This window comes from Fringilla coelebs (genome assembly GCF_963513975.1).
Source record: "Fringilla coelebs genome assembly, chromosome: 9".
Lineage (NCBI taxonomy): Eukaryota > Metazoa > Chordata > Aves > Passeriformes > Fringillidae > Fringilla > Fringilla coelebs.
In genome coordinates, this window is record NC_140067.1 from 6,104,311 (window position 1) to 6,116,036 (window position 11,726).

Here is an 11,726-nt window from a genome sequence, read left to right on the forward strand (position 1 = left end):
TACAAAGCATTAGATGTTGGTTACTGCTGTTCTGTGCATGTAAATTGATTTTGTAAAACTCTCAAAAAACATCTTTGTGATTTTTATTTCATTGCTCACTTAAGTGATGAGTGAGAATATTGTGTAAGAAGGTAAGTTAGCTTTCAATTAGCTCTGTAAATCCTGAACAAGAGGGTTTTTACTAAATTGAGCTGAACCTTCAGCTCATTTTGAGCTTTTTCAAAAAAGGTGTTGTGTTGTCTTGTTGATATGAAAGAACTTTTGTTGTCCAAGATTATTGTTCAAGATTTGAACTCAAAGGTTTGAGTCAGTAGTAAGGGATTGGCTTTTTGCTGGTTTTCTTGATGTGGTGTACATGGGGAAAAAAACCAAAACACCATGTTAGGCTTCATCTTCTGAGTTGACCCATGCAAAGGTGATAGCAGAAATATCAGTAAGTAAAGTGGTATTTCATTGTGGTTTAAAACTTGCTGCTGTGTTTCCTGACCCAGAACTGTTTGTAGTCACCACTTGCATGACAAGCCATTAAAATGAAACTTATTTGTAAGGTCCTCTCAAAGAATTTTGATGGGAATTTCCTTTTACTCTGACTTTGAGTTAAAAACTGGAGGTGCTGTTTTGCATGCATGTTGTAATGTAGTAATGGCAGCCTGTAGTTCTAACTTGTCTTTGTTAACATGTGTACTGAAGCTAAAAAATGTTGGCTTTTATGTTTTTGCCCTCCACCAGTTCTCCTGAGCAATTGAAAATAAGATTGAACTACGTTTTCCTCAAGTTTGATGCTGGTATTAGTGTGCAGAATTTCTTTAAATGGTGAAAGAAGGAGGCCTGGAAAAAATTTTTCTTGTGATTAATACTTCCATGTGTTCCTTCTATCCTTGTCATAGGAGAAGTAAAAACCCTCATTGGAATGCCATTATCAACTCCTCAAAACTCCTGTGTAATTCCTACAGAGCAGGATTGAACATCATTGCTAGTTTGCCCATTTGAGAAGCTGTTCACTAGCCAGTTTAAGAATAGCTGTATAGTTGGTTCTTTGGTTGGTTTTTTTGGGTTTGTTTTTTTAATTCCCAGTTCATACCATTTGTGCTAGTAAAATGTGCATGAATAGTCTGTACCTCTGCTGAATAATACTCTCAGCCAGTGTGCTCACAGTTTAGGTGTTCATAGCTCTTGGTTTTTTCCTTCCCCAGAGTATCAGTTTGAGTAAGCACATAGTTAATAATATCTTGCTTTATCTGTAGAGAAACTTAAGCATTTAAAAACTTTTGTGTTACTTTGGGGGGTATCACTTGCCTTTTAAAATTATATGTATGCACTTGTCCTCAGAGTGTTGTGTTTGTCCTGGATGACTTTATTCAAGACTTGAAGGAAGAGATGTGTTTATAGGAGGTAGCTACAATGCCTGTTGCTTTGTAAGCATGTTCATGTTGTGACAAGGCACAGAAGAATAATTACAGCATTTGTAATTTCTGTCTTCAGCATTTGTTCTCTCTCCATTTATGTGTACTTTTTTTGAAACAAATAATTTGTATTACAGTCGTTGTCTCAATTTACTCAATGTCTTACAAAGACATTAAGTAAATGGGAACTCATGGGTGTCACTTACCCTGTGACTTTGTATTATCAAAGTTTCATTGAGTATTCTGGAGGTTCCTGTCAAACAAGCTCAGTATCCCTTGAAGCCTTGCAAGTCAGTGTCTGTACTCTGCAACATGAGGATCACCAAGGTGAAGAAATATAAAAGTAGTAAGCAAACCTCTCTCAAATGAATGCTAGGAAATCACCTAAATATTAGCTGTAAGATGAGACTTATTTTAGAACAAGTTTCTATGGTTTTTGTATGATTAGGTAGTCCTGTGCTTTTGTGGAAGGTGTCTTCAAGGAGACAAACTCTCATTGAATTGAGCTGTCTCCATGCTTTGGCTGTATGTTGTGTTCTGCTCATACAGCATCTGTACTCTTTTGGGGTTTCTAAGATTGAAGGTTTGAAATACAATGCTACCAGCAGTTGTTACAAGAGGACAGCTCATGTTGCCACAAAAAGCAAAATGAATGTAGTACTTGAATAGCATAAGCTCCAGACTAACAGTGTTTATTTTTTATCTTGCAGAGTACTCAAGGACCGAATTCTGTAGCAGATTTTTCTGCAATTAAGGAACTTGATACATTAAACAATGAAATTGTGGACTTGCAGAGGTATGTAAGGGAGGAATAGCCAGAGTTGCCTTGATTTCAGCTGTTCTATTTACTGGTTTTTAAAGAACAATTCAGTGCAGAAGAGAAAAGCAGGTGGTGGTACTCTGCTGAGTAAAGGGTCAGCATGTGTGTAGTACTGTGTGACACTGCTGCTCTCTGCTCACTCACTTGAGTTCACTTAGTGACAGCAGGACTGTGAAGGGTCTGTCCCTTGTGCCCTCAGGTTGTGTTTCAGAGAGCTGTGTGTCTCAGCAGCCTGACATGGGAATATTCTCCATTGTTCATCTTTATTGGCAGATGTGAGTGGAGCAAATCTTTAGGATGCTGGAACTGTATACAAATGGTGTTAGTTACCTTTCATTTGTAGAGGGCATTCCAAGGACTTGTTTTTGGGGGCAGTAAGGAAGTGAGGTGGAAAAGATCAGTAAGTATGCAGGATAGGGAGTGGGAAGGTGAGTGTGCATGGACCTCTGCTAGGGTTTTGATGGGGTAAAGATGGGGATGCTGCTCTTGTGTAATAAAATAAACTGCTGGACTGGGAAAAATTGTTTTGATGTCTCCAGACTCTTGGATTCCATTAATTATTTCTAAGGTAATTAAGATGACTTCAAGTGACTAAGAAAATCAAATGCATATATTTTCTATAGTCTTGGTAATGCTCTTGAGACAGCAGGTATTTTTCTTCAGTGTTTTTCTTGTTACTGTCATAAATCCACTGAAAATTCTATTAAGAACAGTAAATTTTCCTATTTTTTAAGTGTGGGTGCTTTGTCATGATGAAATCTGCCTCTCTAATTCATGTCACTTGTGGGAATGATTTAACTTGGCAGTGTGTCAGAGCACAGTCTGTTTCCTAAATGCATAAATATTTTTTCATTTCACTTGCTTATTCTCTCTTATTACTCCCACTGCCTCCTTGCTTCTCTCTGCTCTGCCTCCACTGTTCTTCAGGTTATATTAATTCCAGTTTTGGACACTCACATTTATTAACCTGAAATAGGATTTGCAACTGTGTATATTTACTGTTGGTGTTTTAGAAGGAAATAAATTGTTGGCTGGCATGAATTTTTAGATGAAGTTGGTTTTCTGTAGGTGGGCTTGCAGCCTAACATGCAAGCCAGGCTGTTTATGTCTGGTTTTCTTTTCTTACTGTGAGGTGTGAAGGAACCTGAAAAAGTCACTGCTTCCATTTCTTGAGGGGCAAATATACATTGACAGTTATTTTAAATTTAATGATACTAGATTTTTGAAGATAGGGTAGAGGCAACTCTTAGTGTGTATTTGTTTTTAGAAAGAGGAAATTGATATGATTTAGAGGTTCAGAACAGAATGGGATTAACAGTGTGCTTCAGTCTTTGGTGAATTCACATTTCTATTACAACTAGTGAAGTACACTTTCATACTTGATAGTTGTCATATAAAAATGTAATTTAAACTGAGGTTTTTTTCTGTTCATTATTAGCAAGATAGATTGTTCAGCAGTTGGACTCAATATATAAGAAATCTAATCTCTGATTCCATTGAGAAGTGTCCAAGAGCTGCATTTTTGAGGCCCAGTAATAGAATTTGAATCTATTTTTGAAGTGCACTTCAAAAAACAACAACAAAAAAAAGGGGAGGAAATGGCCAAAAGAATGACGATGTGTGGAGAACAGCTTTTGGTGAGGCTGAGCAAAGAATGCAGAGGTGACGTCTTTGTGGCTCAGCAGTTTGTGTGGGAACGAGGTCTGGTGGCCAGTAGCTTTGTTAATCTTAAGTTGATAAATACAGTGTCAGGAAGGTGGAGGTTGAGGATCAGATGAAGAATAAGTTGCAGAACACTTATTAGGGAGGACAGTGCTCCTCTGGTGGGGGGAATGATTTGCCTCTGGACATTGTGGAACCTGCATCATTTTGAGCCTGTTAGCACTGCTATCTCTAAATTCTGTTCAAATTGCACTATATTTTTAGAAAGCTATTTGAAGCTTTTCTTCAGCAACATGGTGGGAGGCTGGACCATTCTTTTTCAAGCCATAAAACCTTTTTCTTCCCCAACAGACCCAGCTTTGCTTTCTTGCTTTCAAAGTTAGCAATGGCTCAGAAATTCACAGAATTTCTTCAAGCTTTACTGACACTACACCTCTCTAAGCAGAGGAGTAGTTGAGCTTAACTTGGGATATCTCACCAGAGATGTCATCCTTCACATATGCTGGATAAGAACATGTAAAATTATCTTGAAGTATAAATCAGATTAAAAGGACCATAAAGCTGTTGAGTTGGTCTCTCAATAGCAATGAAAGAGCAAAACATCCTCCAGAAAAACCGGACAATCTCTCCCTGCCATATACTTGCATCAACTTTTGTTTCAAATTTCAGAGATCTACATCACCTTAGCTAAGAACTTTAATGTAGGATAGATCATTTCTTCTCAGCCTCTGGTTTGGAAGAAACTGAGCTGTTGCAGCAGAAGAGGTTATGAGTAACAAATGTTAGAAGAAACAAGGCAAACCCTTGGCATTTCTTCCAGTATTGCCAAACTGAAGTATTACTACATTAGGAATTCCAAAACTACTGATGTGAAAATAAGAAATATTGGGCAACTATGAGTGTAGATAATGCTACCAGCTCTGTGAGTATTCATCATTTATTATGGGAAAGAACTATGATTTTTTTGCTGTTGTATCTAAGGTGATTCAGCCTGGCCAGGGTTGAATGTTTGGCTTGAATGCCTCTGCTGACACAGGGACTTTGCAGTTCTCAGCTATGACAGATATTTGCAATGTGCTGGCTCCCATTTATAAATGACTCCATTCACAAATTAGTATTAAATTTAGGGTTTTGGTAAATCATGAAGCATCTGTGTGGGAGAAACCATCTATTAGTCATTGCTTTTAGTTTATTTGATGTGAGGTTCTCCCAACCTGACTGCTATTAAAATGCATGGGGAAATTGTATTGCTTTCAAAAATTGGCTTGAATTGGTTACAAGTGTCCTTTGTTGGCAAGACCACAGTTCTTTTGGAGTTGCTTTTTGGATGTAGTAAGGAACTTTATGATCAAGGAAATCTGTCATAACCAACAAATCAATTTTGTTTCTTGTTTTTGTTCTTTCAGTTGCTAAACATTCCTAAAGGGGCGTAGCAGATAGTTTGTAAAAGAAATTGAGGTATTCAGAAGAATTAATGAATTAAGTAGTTCTGTGTTGTCTTTTCTTTGAAACAAAGAGGCATTTCTGGGGGGAGGATGGGATGTGTTATGTGCAGACTATATGCACTCAGATTGTTTTCCTTTGCCTGAGACTGCTGCCTGAGCTTTTCTTGTTCTGCCTGACAATACTTCTTTCACTTGATTCTTTCCAATTCATTGTTTGTGCTCTGATTTGGCTCATGGAAGTGCCAGTGGGTGGGTTTTGTATCCTGTTGCTTAGTCCAGATTGCAAGGATTTAGGTACCTGGCTTGTGTTGAAATAAAAAGGAAGTGATCTGCATCTCTGACAGTCTCAGGCACATCAGTGACTGTAATGTATAAATGCTGGATATTAACCAAACGTGCCTGCTTGCACTTCTATTTCTTGATCATTTTTCCCACCCCAGCAGGAAAAATAACAAGTATTCATTTTTCTAGTCTTTTTTATCATCAATCAGGAAGAATATCTATGAATGTTGGCTGTGCTTGATGAGTGTTTGAGGGGCTTGAAGATATTTTTCAGCCTGATTTGTACATAGATATGTAGAAGTGCTTTATTGAGACCTTTGTTCATGGGAAGTTAAGGAAGCCGAATCAACAGAGCTTGTTTCAAGCCTGTGTTGAAGTACTTTAAATATCTAAGTACAGTTATGCTACAGATGCTTATTGAGCTGGAGGAGTATGCTGTAGCTTTGATTGAAAAGGTAAACATTTTTTTAGAATTGCTAGTTTCTGATGAATGGAAAGTGAGGAATTTTATGAAAATTATGAAATTTATTTTATGAATTTTATGGAAGCGTGATCCTTTATTTTGAAGAACCACACTTAACAGAATAAATAGTCTTGATCTTCAAAATTCCTCTTTCCACATCTTTCCTTTTCCTTTCATTTAAATTTCCCCTTTGGGCTTATTCAGGAAGTTCCTTTTTACTCAGATAATGAGAAAAATTATAGCAGAGTATAATCTATAGTAATTATTTGTCACAGCAAATGTTCATTTAAGATCTGATATCTGAGTTCTTTTTATTTTCCGTTGTGTATGGTTTAACAGTTAACTAAAACTTTCTCAGCTTGACTAAAGAGCTTAGAGTAGACCTGCTTTACTTCAACACAGAAATGCTTTCTTCTGTATTAAATAAGAGTAAACAAATAAATAGTTTCAGATTGATTAACAGTCTGCTGCTATTAAAATACGAAGTTTTGTAATTTCGGTTTATACCAGTAATACAATCAAATAGCTTTTCACTGTGCTATTTCATTTAAAAATGTTAGGTTTATTGTTCAAATTCTAACTTCAATGTGTGTGTTGGTTTATTAGCAGAGTCCTTATAATAGTAAATATCTACAGAAGATTGTGTAAAAACTGTAATGCTTAATGTTTTTTCTGCATCTATGAAAGGAGAAAAGATTCCATATGCTGTCTAGAGAGAAACACTCATGATTTTTTAATAACACTTCTCAGTTGTATGGGTTTGTTCCCTTTCTTAAAGCTATTGTTATGTCTGACTGATGAGGATTTATTGATGATAATTCCCCTGTCATCAGCAGTCACTTAAACTTGAATAATGTCTGTAGAGGCAGGCTTGATATGACACAGCAAATCCGTGTGGAGTGTCTGAGCAGATCGTGATTCCAGCAAGCCAAGCCAGCCTTCCTGCTCCTGCCTGAGCTTCCCAACAGACAGATCCAAAATGTGACAGGCAAAGGGCATTCATGGGCTCTGCTGGCCTGTGGGAGTGTTCCCTGGCTGCTGTGAGCACAGGCATGGCTGTGTTTGCAGGGGTTAATAGATGGAATCTGATGCAATCCCTCCCACTTTTCCTAGCAGTTTTCATTAGACAAGTGCTCCATAGCAACAGTGAGATCACTGGAGACAGTATTTCATTGATTTCTGCCTCCCGCCCCCTGCCATTTTTGAGCCATTCTTATCACTGGAGTGCAGTTGGTGGAAAGACAGGGGGGTTTTTGCAGAACACTTCTGTGGGCTTCTGTCTTGTAAATCATTTGGAAAGCAGAAATCCCTCACATCTTTTTTGTTTAATGTTTCACTATGTATTTAAAGAGAGATACAGGCTTAGGGGGCTGGATAACTGTACCTGCTGTAGCTGATGTTCTTAAGTATTCTTGCATTGTTTGCTGGTCTTCCAGGGAAAAGAATAATGTAGAGCAAGATCTGAAGGAGAAAGAAGATGCCATCAAGCAGAGGACAAGTGAAGTCCAGGTAAATAAACCACCAAATTATTGTTCAGACACCTGATATTGCACCATGTGCTGTTTTAATGACAGTGGGATTACTGAGTCTTTAGGTCACGTCACTTATCCAGTAAAAAGAAAAAAATTGGTAGCTAAGAAAAAGAATTTACTTTGAAGTGTATTTTATATATAATTTTGGGTTTGTGTGGATGTGTATATTTATATAAATGTGCAAGCTCCTATAGGATATATAGCATGCATGGTGTTTTAAATGAAAAATATTACAAAAGACTAGATTTTTCTTTCTTTTTTAAGCAAGATTATCTACTGTATAATTAAAACTAAAGAGGACACTGTAGCAGTGTAAATTATTTAATAAACTTAAGTGGCTGAATTAAAAGGGCTTGTGTATCGGGCTGCTTCTTAAGAGGCACAGTAATTACCAGCTAGGGAGAAATGTTGCCTCTAATTAATTTTGCCTAATATAAGTTAATTTTATAAAGAATCTGTTGATTTTTATTTGAAAGGATGATATTGAATTTCTTGAATATCTGCAAATCTAAATTTACAAGTGTTTTGCAGATGTTAAAATTATGCAGTCAGCATCAGTGTTTAGAGTGCTGACAGACTAGCCAAGCTCTGAATTAAATATTGCAAAGCAATATTTCAGTTAAATTCTCAGTTGCTGTTTAAAAATAAATCTTCAATGTGATATCTGACTACTTATATTTATTTCTAAATTTATTTTGAGATTCTATCATTTTACATAATCTTTACTTAAGAGCAAATAATGCAAAATTTCAGCATTTCAATTTCGGTCGGGCTGAAAAGGAGCTAATGTGTTACAAGAGTTGTGAATTTTGTGCAGGGTTATTTAATATCCTTGGAGTCTGGATGATAATTAATAGTGTGACCTTTGAGGAGATAATCAGATGCTGGCCTGTTGGTCATGCTGGCAGCAGCTCCAGCAGCTGCAGGAATGCGTGTGGAAGTTGCCCATGCCTGAGCTCCACGGTCATTCCCCTCCCCACCCTGCAGATTTCCCTTTCCCACTGTTCACCAAATTCTCAGGGGTATTCCTGGCTTTGCACACAGGATTATTTTGTTGGTGTCTTCTGGAATCTGTGCTGGCTCATGTGAGGGTTGAGTTTGCACAAAAGGTTTGTAAGCTTGATAAAAACCTTACCTTGAATGTTCCAGTGTCATCCCTGTGTTTGATAGGCAGTAGCATCACAGAATGCCCTGAGTCTCTGCATCCTGAGCAGTGCTGCTGGGAGCAGCTGTCTCAGGTCTTTAACCTGTTAGTGGTCACACAAGCTATTTGTTAAATATAGTTAAGAGTTCTGTCAGTGTGCAGAGAAGGAACAATCTATTATGGGCTTGTCAGAAAAAGGAGAAACCTCCAGGATCAAACAGGAAATGGCTGCAGCATTTATTTAATGTGCTGACCCTTTATCTTTTCTTATTCCTGGCTGGTGGAGGACCTGCATGTTTCAACAAACTTTCTAGAACTTCACAGAATAATGGGACAGATTAAGGATATCTTTCCCTTGTGCATTTTTCTTCTGGTTTTATTCTAATGAGGACATTTCTAAAGATGGTCTACCAAAAATCCATTTTGCTCTAACCTGCCTCCTTGTTTCAAGCTGGTTTTGTGGCATGGCACTTCAGGGTTTCTGATACCAGAATTCCTTCCACAGGCCTCTTTGTAATCTCAAATATAGCCATGGTCAGTGATCAGTCAAACTGATTTGTATAGGTGAAGGGAAAGAATGACAGTTTTTTCTTCTATAAAATAATTTCAAAACTGTGTAAATAGGTACTAAAAAGCAAAGGCAGAAAAAGAGTCGTAAGGAAGATGTAGCACATAGATGGGATTTAATGTGCTTGTTAAAATATCAGCTCTTTAGTAGCAGAGGCTAAGGGGTGTTTCCTCAAAGTTACATGCACTGAATATCCCTCAGAATTAGATTTTCTTTTTCTCTATTGCAGTGCACCAATGCCATTAGAAAGTCAATAAAGTTTCACTTTTCTGTCCTCTTGCAGGCTTGGCATTTTCTAGCACATGAATTGTCTTGGGAAGGACAGACTGGCAAACTATTAAATCCCTTGTCCATGGAAATATGGATTCCTAAACTTTCCTTATCCTATTTTATTGGCATAAAGAGTTACAATGATCAGAAATCTAATACAAGGATTACTGTTATCATCAGAATGGCAGTTTGTAACACCTTAAGTATCTTAGAGGCTTTTATTTAAAATCTCATTCAGTGCTTGAACTTTAAGATGATGCTTCCATGCTGAAGGGTGTTCTTTGAAATTGAAGCTTAATTGGAGCCTGGTTTACTTCATGAAGAGGCATCTTTGAGTATGATAGCCAGTTTTGTGTGTCATATCTACTGCAGCCTTTAATTCTGGAGATGTTAGGTGCATATGTGAACAAAAACCACCACAGATTTTGGGTTTGGCTGGGCTTTTTTCCTTCTTTTCTCTTCTGGCAGCCATCAGGCTTAGTTAGGTCTCTTCAGTGCTTCTCTACTGCTGTGCCTAGGACAGACAAAAGTGGAGATGATCTATATTTAGCTTATGTGGATGTGAATTCCTGCTTCCTCTAGGAAAAAGGAGGCTGAAGTCTCTTTAAGCTGTTACTTTTTTCCTCCACTGCTTGTGTTAACTGTCAGCTGATCCTTGCTTTTCAAAGCCATGTGAAAATGAATGGATCAAGAGTGTCCCAATTATCCAAGTCAGTAGCTGCTCTGAGAGCTTTTTGTGTGCACGCTGGTTTTTCTCTCCTGGGTTAGAAATAACCAGTATTTGTCCTAGTCTGACTGCTGTATACTGACATACTCTTCACTGAAATTCAGATTTGATTTGGGAGAGTTTTGTGGGGGGCTTTTTGTGGTTTGGTTTAGAAGATTTTTTTTGCATGGTTTTGTGGTTGATTTTTAACGTAAAACCATCTGTGATGTATCTTTGGGTAGCCCTCCAGTTGTCTTGAGGTTACCTAATTCCCCAGCATCTGACTGCTGCATCATATGCCTTTCTGTTCCTATCTGGCTTTTTGTCCTCCTTATGTGGAGGTTTTAGCACACAACACATGGTTAAACTGTCTCCCTCACCAAAAAGAACCCAAACAAAACACCCCTAGAAAAGAAGAGCAGGATTGTAGCTTAGAGCAGCACACAAATGTATGAACTAATCAGAATTTCATGTCTGCTTGCTTTCTTATCCTCCCTAATTTTTTTTTTTCTCTCTGTTCATTTTTTACTGTTGTTGATGATTCTTCCTGAAATTGCTGTATTTTCTCAGAAAGGCTGCAATCTTCTCTTTTCATCTAATACTTTTCCTTTTGTATTAATCCTTTTTGATCTCCTTGTATTATCTCTTCCTCCTGACTATGACGATTCTTTCTTCTTCCTAAATTCTCTCCTTGACATGTTTTTCAGTGTTGTCTCTGCAGCTTATTGAAGGATAATCATTCCTCTTGCTCAGAAATGAAGTAATTATTTTATGATGCTACTTAATGTACTTAAAACACATGACACATATTTGCTGCTCTTTCATAAATCAAAAGATTCCATATTGTTGTGTATGAAATGTGCATTTTTTACCTGTAGTGGTACACAGAAAATAAGTTTTTGGCTGATCTTTGCCAAATTGGGGGCAGGAGCATCCTAGGAGGCAGTGCATTTGGGTTAATGGTCTTTCACCATGCTCCAAAAAACAGTTCCTATTTTTGGTTGTGTGTTTTTGAAGGGGGAAGGAGCAGAATAAAGTATTTCTATCATGACAAAATCCCAGAATGTTTTGGGTTGGAAGGAGCCTCAAAGCCCATCTCATTCCAGCCCCCTGTCATGGGCAGGGTCACCTTCCACTACCCCAGGTTGCTCCAAGCCCCATCCAACCTGGCCTTGGACACTTCCAGTGATGGGGCAGGCACAGCTGCTCTGGGCAGCTGTGCCAGGGCCTGCCCACCCTCACAGCAAAGGATTGCTCACTAATGTCCCATCTAAACCTGCCCTGTGTCTGTGTGAAGCCATTCCCCTGTGTCCTGTGACTCCATGTCCTGATAAAACGTCCATTTCCCACTTTCCTGCAAGCCCCTTCTCCTTCCTGGAAGAGTCTGTAAGGTCTTCCTGGAGCCTTCACTTCTGCAGGGTGAGCAGCCCC

At 38.1% G+C, this 11,726-nt stretch overlaps 1 protein-coding gene across 7 annotated transcripts in view; it reads left to right on the forward strand.

Annotated features, from left to right (window-relative positions):
* Positions 1-11,726, forward strand: part of EPS15 (epidermal growth factor receptor pathway substrate 15) — a 68,449-nt gene that overhangs the window by 39,753 nt on the left and 16,970 nt on the right. For all 7 annotated transcript variants that reach the window (XM_084211760.1, XM_084211761.1, XM_084211765.1 and 4 more), the window contains 2 exons: positions 2,114-2,199; positions 7,512-7,584. In XM_084211760.1, the coding sequence (XP_084067886.1) occupies positions 2,114-2,199; positions 7,512-7,584 (159 nt within the window). The remainder of the gene's footprint in view (positions 1-2,113; positions 2,200-7,511; positions 7,585-11,726) is intronic.